The 17,511-nt window shown below is 36.7% G+C and overlaps 1 protein-coding gene across 1 annotated transcript in view; it reads right to left on the bottom strand.

The window, feature by feature from the left end:
- Positions 1 to 17,511, bottom strand: part of CdGAPr (GTPase-activating protein CdGAPr) — a 157,755-nt gene that overhangs the window by 31,598 nt on the left and 108,646 nt on the right. Inside the window, exons 14-16 of the mRNA XM_068227130.1 lie at positions 15,223 to 15,466; positions 4,929 to 5,887; positions 3,405 to 4,332 (exon numbers count right to left, since the gene is read on the bottom strand). Coding sequence (XP_068083231.1) covers positions 3,405 to 4,332; positions 4,929 to 5,887; positions 15,223 to 15,466 — 2,131 coding nt within the window. The remainder of the gene's footprint in view (positions 1 to 3,404; positions 4,333 to 4,928; positions 5,888 to 15,222; positions 15,467 to 17,511) is intronic.

Below are 17,511 nucleotides of genomic sequence, written 5' to 3'. Positions count from 1 at the left end.
CTGTATGTAGGCAACCCTAATGATGATTGTTATCAGATTCCCCTTGATTTGATATTTAACAAGAACTGATGATGACTCCAAGGGAGTCAAAACCGGTCTTCGCCCAATAAATTTAATATATTCTAAAATGTGTTGAATGGTGAAACATCCCTCAAACTCTATCTTATTATGTATTTACACGTTGGATTATATATATAATGGGCATCTCCGAAAAGCGTAAAAGAGTAGTTAGTGGGACGTAAAACAAATAACATTAATAACATTGTGAAAAAGTGCATTGGTGCATACAAACAGCTGGGTTGCAACTTGTTCCTCAAAATTCATCTCCTCGACTCACATCTTCACTTCCCCGAAAACCTAGGTTCAGTCAGTGACGAACATGGTGATTGTTCATCAGGACATTTTGGTGATGGAATCACGTTATCAGGGTCGATGGAGTACAGCAATATTGGCTGACTACTGCTGGATGCTTCAGCGTGATATGCCAAATGCTCAGCACAAACGCAAGTCTACAGCCAAGAAATTCAAACCAAATACAGTACACCTTAGTTTAAGTATTTTCAATGTGTACGGATTTGATATGTGTATTATACCTTGAACCAGATATTACTATATAGTACATGTGGCGTGTGAATCAACAGTTTGCACTATTTTCTTAGCTGATGCCATATTCATCAGCACTCCATCAAAAAGTCACCTCCGTACAGGCCATGAAGGCCCTTGTTAGAGTGGAAAGTAAAGGCTTCCAGCATTGTTAACCTCGGCACATGATGGGGTAGAGTGGTTAGCTCTCAGGACCATATGCACCTCCGGAAGTGGAAACTTCGTTTCTAAATTTTAACGACTTCCTGACGGGGATTCGAACCCAAGTCCTTCCGGGCAAACTGAGCACGCCTTTACCGCCTCGGCCAGGCACCCCCTCATCAGTACTCCATAATCAATCAAAAATCCAAAAGCAATAATTAACAATTATAATTGTTCTAGTGAAATATTTTTTAAAAAATGGTGGGTGATAGATACAAATGGTTTGCACATTTTGAATCAGCATGTTTCAGTTGTCTTAGAACAAGTATTGAATACCAAGATATCTGCCAATTTTTAAAACTTGTTTTTCAGTAAGTCTTCTGCTTGGATTGGAAGTGAATCGCAGCAAAACCAAGGTGATGGATGTTATGGAGGAAAGAACCTCCAATTTAGTGGTCATCTAGTATGCCTAGATGTTGTTAATTAATACGTTTATCTTGGCTCCTAGCTGAACAACACTGGCAGCTGTGAGAAAGAAATCAGAAGAAGAACTACTCTTAGAAAAGTTGCTATCGATAAGCACAGAATGATCTGAATGACTGAGCAATCAATAAAAGCACAAAGAAATGTTTGGTTTGGGTCTTAGCATTTTTCAGTCTTCTTCTATGGCTGTGAGTCATGGGCAGTGAACGCCAAGGGCAGAAAGTGCAACAAAGCATTTAAAATGTGATGCTGGTGCTTGGTATCCCAAATCAACTTTCCATTCTTGTTAAACATAAAACCCTGCAGTTCTTTGAACATCTATTAAAGAGAGAAAATAGCCTTGAAAAACTAGTTGTGCAAGGAAAAGTAAATGAAACCAGGTCACATGGAAGAGCTCCCACAAGATGGATAGACCAGATCAAAGACACAACTCAAGCACCTCTTCGAGTGACAATCCGGAAAGCAGAAAACCATAGACAATGGCGACTGTTAGTGGATTTCGTTGAATAGTAAAGCAAGCATAATATCACAATACTCAGACATGAGTTATGTGATTGAGAATAATAATAATATTATCTACTTCAAGATTTTTTATAACATCCATACCATTAACACATCAGATAAATACAGTATTTGGATTATGGAGTAAAACCAGTAAAAATTTCCAGGCATGTTACCAAGAATATGACTATGCCAAAAAGCGTAAGATATTTTCTGCAATGAGTGAACACGACAGATATATACTTTCATAAGTAGAGATTTGATCATTTTTAAATAAAGCTCAAAAGGATCCTTTACTCAATATTTAGGGAAATTTCCATATCCAATTACCGGTAGATCAAAGAAGCAATCCGAATCCAAATTTAAATTAAATATTTGACAAAATCAACATACTGTATGATGAGTTGATTATTATACCTTTTTTTACTTATTTCAAAATAAATTTTTAAAAACTGCCTCTTTGTTTCCACCTCTAAACCCCCCTCCACTACCACCTCCTACTTTCGTCAGTGGCAACTCGCCTTAGCATTCGACCTTGTTCAGTTCTATTTCAGTTATACATGTTTGCACATACTCTCTCCACAAGAGATGTAAGTAAATTGTCGCATTCCCTTTATAACAACTTAAATTACCTTCAAGTATTTCAATTTTATGTTTATTTTGTTTTGGTTTTCTCAGATCCTATCCTAAGGGATGGCTGATAATTGTGCAGACTATCACCATCAATTGTGTCATAACCCTCACTCCATTTGAGCACTGCAGAGTGGTTTGGAATCAAACACAGGCTCTTGGCACACAATCTAGTGATCAGAAATTCTATACTCCACCTTTCCTACCGTACTGGTCAACATTCTCATTGTGAAAAGTTTCTCCACCAACGGAACTCGAACAGTATCGGACCACACAGACTTGATGTTTTAATGGAAGAAAACAAAAACAACACTGCCCCTTTCTTTTTCTTTCCGAGAAATGTATATTTGATGAATCAAAATTACATTCTAAGTGGAATATAGGCCTACTAGCACCAAATTTTAAGCACTTCTTAAGCAACCCTAAAACACAATTTTATCAACAATAAAAACCACATAAAATATGATATGACTGGAAGTCACCCAAATTGGTCCACTGGCATCGTTCAAATGGCCTTCCTACAAGCCATTGTGATGAAACACCTGGCCACAGAACCTCCTAAACAGGACCCAGGACAATCAGTAATATGTGTTACGTCATGTTGGCAATTAAGGTGTCGATGTAATTTTGTATGATTGTGCCCCAAGCCAGAAGGAACTAAATATGGTGGCCTACAATCTTCAAAAACCATAAACTCAACAATAATGTAACAGTGACTGATTGTTGTTAGTTGAGGTGTGCCCTGTTGCTTCTGTTGCTAGATGGCATTACTGTTGCAACTGTATAAAAATGAACCTGTTAACAGCAGGTTTAACAGGTAGTAAACTATATACTGAACATTGATGTGAAGTATCTTCAGTAAATCAGTAATGAAAATAAACTTCACATTCCTTTTCCAGAAGAATGCATAGGAAAGCTGCCTACCTCTTTCTATCTAATAATAATGGCTCAAATCTGAGTTGATGCAATATACAGTCTGAAGGTCAATGTGTACATTTTGCAAAGATCAAATTTCTACACATCAAGAAAACATTATGCTAGGTTACCTAAGTTTGCAGTCCTCATTTCCTGCAACTCTTGTTTCATCCTGCGTTCACGAAGAATGTCCCTTCCAATTTCAGACTCAAACTTCCGCCGAGTGGGATCTACTGGAGAGCCCAGAGCAGACAGAGAACTCCGACGTTCAGGAGAACACAAAGGTGATGTTAATTCAGTACTGTAGATATCTCTCGCAGAGCCAGATTTAGAGTGTTTTTTATGGTCCTTCTCTACACTGATGTCCTTATTCTGCACCGCTTTATTCTCACTCTCGCTTACGATTACTTTACACATTTCAGTTTTGTCATGGTTTTCAGTTCTAATCTCATTTATCACTACAGGCGCTTCATTTTTCACATTGTCTTGCGAACATTTGAAACTTGGAACATTGTTTTTGGGTACATGCAAATCACTGTAATTGTTGTCACCAGTGTCTTCGATCAGGCACTCTTGTTTATGTTCACACGGCCTGTCCATCTTTGACTCAACATCCATTACATCCTTCTCTGTAATCCCCTGAAGTTCTATAGACTTTTCACTCACATCATGCACACAATTTTCTCTCTCTAATGGAACACAACTGCTTGTACCTTCTTCACTACTTTTGTCATCTGGAAGTTCAATAACTTCAGTGACAGGACTAGTTTCACCATTTTCACACACAAGAACACTGTTTTCATCACCATTTACACTGATACTTGTACTATTAAGTTCTTGATGTTCCATACCATCCAGCAATTGGTTCACCTCATGAATTGAACGACGCAGGTACTTAACTTGTTGGTACACCTGTCTATCTGGGTCAATATCCGGTGCGGGTTCTGGAGATGATCCGTGATAGATCTGAGCTGACTCCAAGTCAGCTGACATGGTCAGAGAAGTGGCACTGTTGCTCTGATCACTTAATTGCTGCTGTTTTGAAGAAGCCAGAGCCAGCTATAAATAGAGAGTGTCAAAATTACGAATTGTTCATATGAGGATTTACAATCACGTTTTTAATTACTGAAAACCAAAGAGACATCAACATCTAATTTTATGATTTTCATGCATTCATAATTCTTATGTGAAAAATGTATTTTTTTCATTGTGCGTATAGCTGACTGACGTTATCAAATGTTTTGGACACCACTAGAATAGCTGATTAATCAATGAAATTATAAATGTTCAGAAAGAAACAGAAAACATTAATAATCCCCAACCTTTTCCTTCAAAAACAGTACTAGAAACTATGAATGGGCACAAAATAAAAGATATGAAATAATCAGGTTAAAAAGAAATTTTCATTCCCATTGATATTTCATGCAAGGGGTCTGAAAAACTGTGGTTAATAGTCACAAAGTGCACTCTGCTTCTGTTCTCATACCAGTATTTAAATCTGTTGTGGCTGAGCTAAAAATCAACCTAGGCAAACTGGATGGGAAGCTACTGTACTAAATAGATTGTATGTTAAGTATGTCTTATAACCTGTATTTCTGTAGTGTCTGCATGAGAAATTAACATTTGTAATGCTAACCATTTCATAGCCAACTCACCTGAATATCTTCATAGAGATGCTCTTCCTCAGTCCCAAATAACACAAGATTGGGAATATTTTGGTAAACATTGCTTGACTTGGAATCTGCAGTATTAAAAGGTTGGTAGACAGGTTCAGCAATGGGTTCATAATCCCTTCTGTCAGAAAGTGTTCTGTCACTTGGTGCTACACATTCACCTGTCTCCATTGCTGCAGCTGTAAAAGGCTCATACATTTCCTGCTCTTCTTCATTTTGATTTAACATGATTTCGTAAGTGTTTACAGGAGAAAGGCTCTTTGGAGAAAGACTCTTTGGGGAAAGACTCTTTGGTGACTTAACATTCTCATATCTTATTATGATATGACTTTCCTTCTTGATTTGACTCTGCTTTGAACAAGTATCTGAGTTTGTTTGACTAACCATATTAACATATGGACATCCAGTATCTTCCAAAGAGTCTAGCTTACATTGTGGAACATTTTCATATCTAGCACCTGAAGAAATATCTCCCTGATGAACTAAACTCAGGTTCTGAGCTAGTTGAAGATCAAACTTATTAGTATGTTCTAGTTTAGGGGCAATGGTAGTAGGTGATGGTGAAGGTGTGTCACTTAAGCGTTCATATGCACTGCTGGGAATTGGGGGAACAGCTGAAGGACTAGGAGTCAACTTTGAGAGGGCAAGGTTCTCGTAATCTGGTGTTGTGGTACTGCTGTTCGTGTCATCCCGCAGGGGCGTATAGACTAGGAGCGGGGTGTCTGGAGTCGTCAGGCCAGAGCTATGCAGAGTGAAGCTTTCGTTGTCAGACACAGTAGCATCAGCTAAGGATGGGCTCGTCATATGATTATTATATGAAGAAAGACTGGGTGGAGTTGCTAGTGAATGCTTCCGTTCATACTGCTCATGTACATCAACATGTACCACCACCTGAAACATATATTTAAAAATTGAAAATAAGAAACCATGATTAGAACAAAAAAAAATTCAAACTGGCCCAAATGAACTTTCACAAACTTCCACAGATTCTCTGCCCATACATACTTTTTTTTTTTTTTTTTTTTTTTTTTACTAATGGTTTAATGTTGCGCTGATACACCAAAGATTTTCAGCAATGCAAGGATGGGAAAGGGCTAGGATTGGGAAGGTAATGGCTGTGGCCTTAACTAAGTGGCAGCCCCAGAATTTGCCTGGTGTGAAAATGGGAAACTACAGAAAACCATGTTCAGACACATACCATTTACTGTACTGAAATAGGAAGAAGCAGAAACAAATAATCACTTTTACCATGAAAATAAAAGGTACAACTGTAAAGTAGAGTGGAAGAAAAAAAAGGATTGATAACTGAACTTAAATATATTCACTACCCTTATAACTCAACCCAAGCAGGAAAAAAGGTATTTTCTGTCATCTATTTGACATGGTTTCCCTTCTGTGCAGATGGTGATTACTTTACACATTGTTGAAGTGATGAACACTTTGACATTTTCTTTATTTGGTCAGAATTTAAAGTTTACCATGGTCGCAGCAAGTTATAAGTGTCCCAATAAAACATTTAAATGAAGTGTGACATATCTGTTGAATTTCTCGTGTAAGAAGGCATTTCTTTCATATGTTTGTCGGGCTTTCCCTCCAGCTGCTAGAAGTCTGTGATCAGTAGCAGTAGCAGTTCGTGCATGAAGGGCTATATGGCGGCGTTTCACTGGCTTTCCAAAAACATCTAACATATTTCACTCTATAACTTATTACATGTAGAGATGGACAAATGTAGCAAAGTCAAACATATGGTGCATGCTAGCCAGTTATATATTGTTATCTTTATTATATTGGATGTAAAAATTTCACTTTTCTACTTTCAAGATAAAGTAAATGTTTTCAAAACGTGGCTGCAGTCTAGCAAGCATGATGTTTTCTCTTTGGGCTTGAGGTGCTCAGTCTGTGGCAGTGGAGCCCTCAGTTTGGTTCCTAGAGAAGTCTTATCTGCAGGGTGAGGGAAGAGCCTGAATGGTGATATGGGCTTGTCAGGGCTAATAAGAGCATAGGCAGGTGTGAAGGCAGTCCGGCAGAGTCCGCAGCAACATTGCTAACCACTTAACAATGAACCAAGGATTTTCCCCCTACATTTTACACTTATTATGAGAGATAAATTCCAAAACATATTAAAAAATGAATTCCATTATACTGACCATTTAAACAATTCAGTTCTATTAAGAAGCTAAAATAACGATTTAATATGTAGATATAAAGTAAGTACCATTTGTAGAATCTATTAAAGAACTATTTAAAATAGTTTTTACTTGAGTCCACCTTGTCAATACACCCTATAATGATAGAAAACTATTTTACCATACATGTTTCAGTGATGAAGGGAATGGATGATTTTCCTGAAACAGTAATGAAGGGAATGGATGATTTCCCTGAAACATGTATGGTAAAATAAATAGTTTTCTATCATTATAAGGTGTATTGACAAAGCGGACTCAAGTAAAAACTATTTTAAATAGTTCTTTAATAGACTCAGACAAGTCAATATAGGATCAAACATAATACCTATTATGGTTAAGTTTATCAACAGTACCATTTGTAGGTTGGTCCAATTGTTAAATACGTCTTCGTGCTTTTAATATTTCAGCAGGATTTCACATTTCAGACCATCTGTATGAAGAAGAGATACCATTTGTGCATTGTTTATTTTTTGTGAATATCGTTTGTGATAAGTGAAATGGTGCAGTGCCATAGTAGTGGTGATTCCAGTAGCTGTTAGCCTGTTAATGCATGTGTACAAATTTCATTGTAATGAATTTAATTAATTACTGTAGTAGTACAAATGGTCAGCAGATAAAACAACCATACCTACTACTATTTTCAACAGCAGTGTAAATTTTACCTTCAGTATTTGGGTCTTGTGTTAAATTCTTCATTCAAGTGCTTAATGTTTATCTGCATAGTTGAGACCCTACTAAGTTTTTAAGTAAAAACTGTCCAAAAAACAAAACAAAAAATTGAGTTGTTCACCCTAAAAGTTACCACATTTCTTGGGGCACATGGTGATTTTTTTTCATATACGGCCATTTTTAAATGTTGCTGAGGTATTTAAAAATCCTTTTGAAAAGCCATGCTCACTTTTGAAATTTCAGTGTATTTCATATTTCCACTTTTGAATTTTCGGCGATTCCTAGCATACTGGTATGTGTTTTCATCGATGGTCAGTTTCCGTATTTATGTACACAGAGGAACATTAGAAATAGTCAAATTAACCCATTCCCCGGTATGAACAACAAATCATGTTGAGCAGAAAATGCCCACTGCATATGCTTTGTATTTTTGTTCACATTTGCTGAGGAATATTTCAATCTTCAAAAGTTCAGCTTGAGTTCAGTGTGTTAGATTTACCAATAATTATCAACTGGAATTAATACCTTAACACTCGTATATGATGTGGCTTATCATAATGGAATATAAAAATAATTTTTAATGAAAACTACTCTAATTTTTCAAAATTCAAAGATCAATAATTACTATTTTCATATATAAGGGCTTAATAAGTAGTGTAGAATCTTCAAAACTGTTGCTAAAGGGAAGAAAAGGGCCAAGGAAAGAGAAAAATAAGGTGGTGGGAAGTAGTTACTGTAATTTCATACAAATTAGCTTTTTCTCAAAACTTTATTTTTCAGTATTAAAAATGTTGTAAGTGCAACAGTTTTTGCCTCACTGTTTTCAAACCTGGTATAGCTATAGTACCACGTAAGATTCATAAAAGTTTGCATCCATTTTGAAAAATAACAATATCTGACAGAGATATCCTGAGTCAAATATGAAAATTTGAGAATTTCTAAGAATTAACACAAATAAGTTGCAAGGTAAAAACTAAAAAATGGTACACATGGGAGGTTTTGACATTTTTCACATTATTTTTATAAAATGCATTATAAATTTGAAACTATGTTACCAAAGTGTTCCAAATTTTATAATAATATAAATTTTGACAACATAAATGAACTCGCAAAATACTGTGAATATCAGATGAAAATTCCAAGACTTACAAAACTCAGTAGGGTCCTCTCTTAAGTAGACAAGGAAGATGAATTCTGTAAATAGCATTTTATGTAGTGGTGGTAATTTAAGATTTAAACATAGTCTAGAATTGAAGAAGTTAGTGTCTCCTCAACCAAATTTAAATATTTCACAAGAATAGAAGGCTATAATAACAAAAATGCATACACTAGGAAATTTAGGCCGTCACTTGTGATGTGCTCCACTAAGGGACAGCTGTTTGTCATCTCCAACTTCAGCGAGCGTGTCATCAACCACTTTGTGGAGCAGAAGAATGGATTTTAGAATGGAGTCTGTTTGTACAATATTGGTGAAAAATTGGGAATGCTCTGATATATCTGAAATATCGTTACAGTACTTGAAGTTTTCTATTATTTTTTTCACTTCACAACATAATCTAATTTTCACTGTGTGATCATTGTCTTGGAAGTAATTTGTATAAATGGTGCTATTTCATCTAAAATATTGTGGTGCTAATCAGTGAAAACTGGACTGGTGAGGGGAAGTTGAGATGGCGGCAGAGCCCTGTCGGAGTAAAATGTTACAAACTGCCAGTGATCAGCAAACATATGTAGATTTACTCCTCTTTTCCCCAAATCACTAGTCAAGTCCACAGTGATGTGTATGAGATGTAATTTGTTTCTTCTGAGGAGGTCATCACCCATAATTACTGTTTTCCTTTTCTTTTCTCCTTTTTTTCCTTGGATGAACTAATCTAATCTATATATGCAGAGGAATAATAAGTTGTGCTATTCTTCTACATCAGTAGCTACAGTAGCAGCTGAACACCCTGTTTCCTGACTGTACTATATATGCCACAGACAGGTCAATGAATACTGAAGATGTCTTAAGTTGTTTCTGCAAACCAGCTCTGTGTATGATGTCAGTCAAATTACAGTACAACTACAGTTTCACTATACCATCGAATTACTTTACTTAGTTTTATATCTTGTAGAGCATTTGAAATGTCTTCTGAAGTGAATTTGCAAGAGAATGCACTATTGCCTGAACATCCTGTTTTCAGTATTTTCAGTTTGTGCTTCACTTATATATAGTGAGGGTGGTGAAGAGATGGTCTAGATGTTGAGGCAAACAACAACAATAATAATAACAATATCGTCCCTGGAAAGGCAAAGTATCATAAGTGACATTTTTGTCAAAATTGAGGTTACGATGTGTATACGTCAATCAGACTCCACTGCACATGCTGGCAAAGTATCGTAAGCGTCAAATGAATCTAGACGTTTAAAACAACGTAAAAAAAGAAATGATCATAACCACCATCAATAATACACAGAACAACAGCACCAGTCATTACATCTTAAGTGCCTGAGTTAGAATCTTGTAATTTGCATACAGATTATCATAAGCGACAAGTTTTAATTCTGGGGGGGAATGTGAGATGCGTCAGTTTCATTGTTTCTGACTGTTGTTGATCACTGCTGTAGTACACGTTTTATAACTGCCTCTAATCAATTTGGCACTTGAAACATACGGCAAAGCCTGCTGGCATCTTGATTGATAGCTAGTATACTAGTGGAATGCAGAAGAGGGAAGGTAAGGGGCTGCTTCTTGTGACAGACTTGACTGAGCAAGTATGATCAGTAGCTAAACAAATTGGTTCATTATCAGTACATATTCCTACAATTTGTGTATGAAGTGAATTATGCCGCTGAAAATTCTAAACTGAAGTTTGCGACAATAAGAGGACAAACACAAGAGATTTCAATGTTCATACTTTTATGAATAAGGAAGCTGAGGACAGAAAGAATAAAACACAAGTAAAGTATAGAGGGAGTTGTTGAAAGTACAACAAAAAAATAGCAGATGCAACAAAACTGTAGAGGATAGTCAGGAGAATTTTAACCGAGCAAGTTGGCCATGCGGTTATAGTCGCGCAGCTGTGAGCTTGCATTCACACAGTGTAGGTTCGAATCCCACCGTCGGCAACCCTGAAGATGGTTTCCACGGTTTCCCATTTTCACACCAGGCAAATGGTGGGGCTGTATCTTAATTAAAGCCATAGCCGCTACCTTCCCAATCCTAGCCCTTTCCAGGGACAATGTACAGGATTTAAGATCAATGTCTGGCCATGGTTACCTGCTACAGGATAGAGTGGACTGTACAGCCAGCAACTCAACTTGATTCACTTTGATGATTCATATACGCTATTATTATGGTGGGTTCACCATACCCAAAGGCATTTTATACCTAACTGTCAAATTACAATGAGGCCGCTTGTAACCTCGAGAGAAGATGCCTTTTGCAGCCACCCGTAACCTAGAGAACAAATGCTGGATTTCAGTGGCATTTCCTCTTCTGAGGGACCAGCACCCACCTAAAGGAGCTTCTCTGCCCAAAGATAAGAACTGCAGACTCATCTTTGGTTCACTTACTCAGCAATAAAGTGATATCCACAGGCTTACCTTAGCAACTGGTTGATAAGTACAGACATTGATCTAGGCATTCTTCCTGTATAGTGAGGTTATTGTAAGTGAAAACAATTCAAGGTGTACCTTTTTCATACATGTGTGACAGGTTTAATTTCTAGTGAAGTTGATTGACATTGTTTATCTCTGTAGTTTACTTTTTGAGAAGTGCACAACCAGTTTGACTTCTTTAGTCAATACATTTGGGAATCAAATGTATGATACCATCCACCAGCACATTTAGCAGGAAAACCTCAGACTTGCAGTCATTTAAGCAGAATGCTCTGTGTGACAACCATTTGTTCAAATGAATGCTTCAAAGCAACAAAGCTTGCTTAATTATGCTCAATCACAACATTATAACATTATTTCTTAATGTCAACATAGGATCAAATCGTCATCATCGGCTGTAACTCGATCCGAGTATATACAACTTCTTCCTGCATACAATGATCAGTTCAACTCAGTTTATGGATGTGTTTGTGATGATAGGATCAAATACCACAGCTAATTAGTCACTCCAATGTAGCTCTGTCTCAAAGATATTTCTGATTGATCAAATCCAGTGATTCATGTGAATTTGAACCAAATTCCACCAAATAACAGAAATGATATTTATTCAATTATAAACAGCAGTAATTCAACTTTAATTAAGCCTCTGTATATTCAGCAGCACGACAAGGCTGTGATACTGTTATGGTTTTAAGACTACAAGTGACCAAAATGCATGTCACTACCATGATTCTGCCAGTATTTTCCCCCTATGTGGATTGATATAGTATGTACTTTACAACAACGATGAGATATCCCTTCTCTTAGGCTAGTAACTACTTAGCAAGTTTTCAACATCTTGAAACTCATTCCATCTCTGAAGTGATAACCTGTACAACAACCAGGTCTCAACCAGTTTCTTTTTCTGTATCATTACCATCTCCTCCATGTTCCACAATGATCACTGCCTGTTATTTAGAATAAATGACTGTTCGGTATAATAGAATTCGTTTCAAAAACCAACGGTAACCATCCTTAAGAAGAAGAAGACTATTTGAAGTTCAAATTTTCACGACTCATTGTAATACTGTATTTGTGCAGGACAAAAGTAATGCAGATTTTCTCCAGAAGAGGTGTTTCCTAAGTTTCTCCTCCAGTTTTTCAGCAAGTTAATTCTATTAACATTCCACTGTCAATAGTGACAACCTGAAGGAATGTGCAAAAGGCCTCGGAACAATAAACATTTTCTTATACCTCGATACTAACAGGATTAACATTTCTTCGTGATGGTGGTCATAATGGCAGTGAGTGTTGTTTTAAATTGTAAAACAATGAGATTATCAGCCCTTGTCATCCTCCTTTCTGGGTATTTTTGATTTTTTAAATTTCGATTCAGCCAGCTATGGCCACCTTACTTCAACCATTTTCTTCCATAATCTTTGCCCATTATTCCAACATTTGTGTTCATTGAGCTTCATTTCTCTCTTCACTTCTTGCCTCCTTTTCAATTTGGGTTTATTTTCTGTAATCCACAAAGTCCTCCAAGTTTCCTTCAAAGAGGATCATGTTTCAGGATGTCATCATGTGTGATCCCCACATCTCTTCAGTCCTTTTCCACATTGGTGAGCCAGAATATAAAATGATCCTCCTTTTTCAAGCAATATCCATTATCTTTTCCATGTGCATATAGCTTATGGTTGTGCCTATTCCTGTACACTACATGCAGTAGTGTCTGAGCTTGGTGTTGAAGGACACTGATCGTTTATCATAGATGTGTTTGGCCAGTTGGTATGCCATTTTCATCTTGCTGAACTTGGATATGAAGGCTTCATTTTCAGACATGTTAGGCTCTATCCACTTGCTTAGACATCTATTTTGTAGCGCTCCACTGCTAGCTGTCTGGACACCAGCTTGATGGTCATATGAACTCTTTGTTTTCTCAGAGGAGATCTGGAGACTGGCCTTTGTCGCCTGTGCTTTGAGTTAGTTTATATTTGTTTTGTAGCTGTGTCAATGGAATCTGAAAACATTGCAAGATCATCTGTGAATAGATACTGTCATGTTCTTGCTCTTTCTTCGTCATGCCTGTTTCCAGAGCGCGTTGGAACTTGTTAGCTTGATTATGGTTTTCTTTTCTTCTTCTCCTCCCAAAATCTCTTCATGAACTCGCTATGCTGCTTCTTGCGTTCTTCCATCCATTGTTTTCCTGTGATTCTTTTAGCCTTCTCCGTGAATGTGTGCTTTGCAATCAGAGTTCCAAAAGCCTTGCGATCCCTGATGGTATCTTCTGTGATGTTTATTTCTTTTAAGTCCTGCTTTATTTCCACTAACCAGCTGATTGAACTTTTTGAATTAATTATACCAACCAGTTTTTTTGCATATCTAGTGTCGTCCATTCTACAGATGTGGCCATACAATTTCAATCGTCTCTGTGCACGGTATCGGTGAACTTGTCAATTGCTTTGTACAAATCTACAGTGTTTCTTTTGATCCATATACCTTTTACATGAACGGGGCCATATATTTTATTAAGAACTTTTCGTTCTTGTTTTTCAATTTCATCAATTTTAGAGTGGCCTACTAGAGATGTTTCTGAGGCATACAAAGCTTCCGGAAGAACAACAGTCTTGTAATGCCAAAGTTTTGCATTTCGTGACATCACTCTCTTATTGTAGTGATTCCATGTTATTCGGTATGCTTTCAGGAGTTTGGTGGCTCTTTCTAATTTAGCTTTCCTGTCCAATCCAGATGGCACAATGATTTCTTCTAGATATTTGAAGGAAGGAATCTGTATGATTATTCCATAATTTGTCTGTAGCGGGGATCTTTGGATATTCTGATGTCCATTAGCCATTACCCTCCATTATTATTATTAAGATCATCATACCATCATGTGTCATTATATAACTGTGAAAAAATGCTGGCAATTTTGCTAGGACTCGCATACCACCTCGTCACAGATGCTTTTACCTCTTGAAGGCTGAATTTCTCAGAAAATAACGGGATTCAAAGGCTAAGGATTAAAAGAAAAAAAAAAGAGATGTATTATTGCATTCAGAAAGCTAACAGCATCTGAATCTGAAGGACAAAATATTAAAGTTTAATAAATCCTAAAAGATGTTATGAGCCTGTAGACAAAACCAATGCACAAGATAGGTAAATGATACTTTACAGAGACAGTGAGATGAAATAACTGATCTCCCTCCATACATGAGTACACTAGTATATAGGTACTGAAAATATTATGTATTGAAATCCCAAACATATCTGACACCATGATAAAAAAAAATTAATGGAATATCAAAAAATGGAAGAAAGTCTCTCCTATCCCTGCAAATACCATGGAACCCATTACCTAAAGCATTCAAATGTAATCATAAATACAAGAGAAAAATAAGGGGAGAGAAAGTGAGAGAGAGAACTAGACTGGGATATCAAATTATTCATTATTGCCCAAAATTAAGATTAAACAAAAGGAATTATCAAAAAATTCCATGGAACCCATTATAAGCATTCAAATGTAATCATAAATACAATTCCTTTAAAAAAAAGGAATTATCCTCACAAGTAAATGAAGAGAAAATCTCACGGAGCAGTTTCACAATTTTATCACATACTGTATATATAAAATTTTTTGTTAGTTAATACACCTACTATTATTCAAAGTTTTATTCATAAATTAGTATGGGAAAAAAGAAAATGGCATCCATGCAAATGCTGCTAAATCTCTTCTAAGCAAGAGATATTCAAAACCACTGTCAATGGCTGATTGGAAGGTGGGGAAAAGGACTACTGTAATTTTTTTTAAAGGAGATTTTTAGTTCAATTTTGTTAGCCATAACAGCAAGACTCAAGTCTCACCTGTTGATTTTCTGGAGACTGGCTGTCGATGTAGCGAAATTCTGATGTGGGTCCCAACGCTTCTTCTAGTCTTGAGCGTTTAGAGCGAGTAGACCCAGGAGATGTGGTACTACATGTTTTCTGCTTTTTGGGTGAAGGATCTGTGCTAGGACAACCACTCAAGGAGTCCTCGGGCCAAGCCCGCGGTGGGGGCAGCTCTCGCATCGGCACCCGCTTGCTCCCCACCTGCAATGCCATAGAGGCTCCAGTCACAAAGCTGCTCTGGTGAGTACTGATGGCCTGGGATTTAATAGTCAGAATGTAAAAAGGGTGAACAAATAATAATCCCTGAACACCTTTCAGTAATATGAAGATATATGCTTCACATCTACAGGAATACTATTCCCACATCAAGACTGCTGAAATTACTCCACTCAATGAATTACATTCAAAGAAAATTATCTATGGGATTAAATTCTCACCAGAAGGGAAAATGTCAAAGTATTACTGATTTCACTATAATGCTTATAAAAGAAAAGTGCAACAGATTTTTTTTTTTTTTTTTGAAAACATCATTTGCACAGAATTCCAATAATTGAAAACAGTAAAAACTCAAGATCAGCTAACAGGTCTACCTGGTTTCTAAGCAAAACTTCATACTGCACAAACCTGAAAAATGCTTTGACCAAAAGAGAGGGGAAAAAAAAAATCAACACAGGCAGAAAAGTTGAATGGACAATGTCAAATATGCAACAGAAATATATTTATCATCAAAAACAGGATAGATATGTTATTCTTTTTGTAGAGGCATAGTTTGAAGACAGAATGCTTCAGTTAGCTGTCAGCCAGGGCACATCTTTTTCAAATGTAACTTTGACCTAATCCACTGTCTGAAGCAGAGCAGTGAGCTTTTCCATCCCTCTCTCATTCCAAGAGTTCATCTGACCAAAATTTTCATTTACACAGAGGTCGGCAAACGCTTTTTAAAAAAATTTTTAGGTAGTCTACTTAAAATAACAATAAAAACAAGTTTTCACTAATTTTCTGATAAAAATGTAACAAAGTAGACTACAATTACTGTTTGAAACACAGCTTCATTAATGAGATGAATGAAATGGCTTTCTTTGAAATAACATTTCACTAAATTGGAGATCAAAGTTAGTACTCCCTATCATCAAAATTGATTGCAAATGTTCAATTGTTAATGCTAATTGTTAATTTCATCTTTGAAATTGTCTTTTCACACACTGCCTTATTCTAACCCTCTATAAGGGTGTAGTGGCAAAAAGTAGCTGAGGGTAGATTTTCTCATTGAGGAAAATTTTAATATCTGCTCTGAGTTCAAAAAATCTTAATAAAAGGGCAAGTCAGGATATTTAGCTTCACTTCTGACAGAAAATAAAGTAACTGACAATGGTTCAGTCCACGAGAACGAATTTAGTTCACCATTGATATACCTGGTTCAAAAATACACGATAAATTCAGATATTTTCCACAAAGTACTTGATGGTGAATAATAAAATGAATAGCTTGCATTCGGGAGATGGTGGGTTCGAACCCCACTGTCGCCAACCCTGAAGATGGTTTCCCGTGGTTTCCCATTTTCACAACAGGCAAATGCTGGGGCTGTACCTTAATTAAAACCATGGCCGCTTCCTTCCCAATCCTAGTCCTTTCCTATCCCATCGTTGCCATAAGACTCATCTGTGTCGGTACGACGTAAAGCCAACTGTTAACAAAAATATGCTTTGAACACCTTGCCTTCTCACAAGCCTTGAAATTGATTCCACCTAATCCTATACTTCTACCACAGTCAGTTGTGACACATTTTAGCTGATTCACTTCAGATTGTAATGTACATACTTTGTTAACGTTTTCTCAACTTCTTTGAAAATGTTTTCACCTGCAGTTGTTCATAGAAGCTAAATTCTTCCATCACTACAAAGTCAGCACTGACTCCTCAAATAAACAGAAGCAACCAAGCAGTATTTGTGATGTCTGTCGACTCATCAAGAGCCAAGGCATACTACTCAAAATCATCGGCCTTGTTAATTAACTGGTTACTGATGTTGCTTTCAATGTCCTAACTCTTCCAGTAACTGTTCTAGCAAAAAGGCAGAATTAAATAAATTAAAGTTCTTTGGTGCTACAAACAAACATGATTTAACCCCTTAATGTTCACATTTCTTCGTGCCCCTTCTGTATAGATGGTTGGTGGCTACATATGTGGACATCTTTCGCTTTCTGAACCTGGAAGAATAGCAGTTAAATATTTAGCCACCCAGTACCAG

Source organism: Anabrus simplex, chromosome 1 (genome assembly GCF_040414725.1).
Source record: "Anabrus simplex isolate iqAnaSimp1 chromosome 1, ASM4041472v1, whole genome shotgun sequence".
Lineage (NCBI taxonomy): Eukaryota > Metazoa > Arthropoda > Insecta > Orthoptera > Tettigoniidae > Anabrus > Anabrus simplex.
This window is presented reverse-complemented; position numbering and strand designations above follow the sequence as displayed.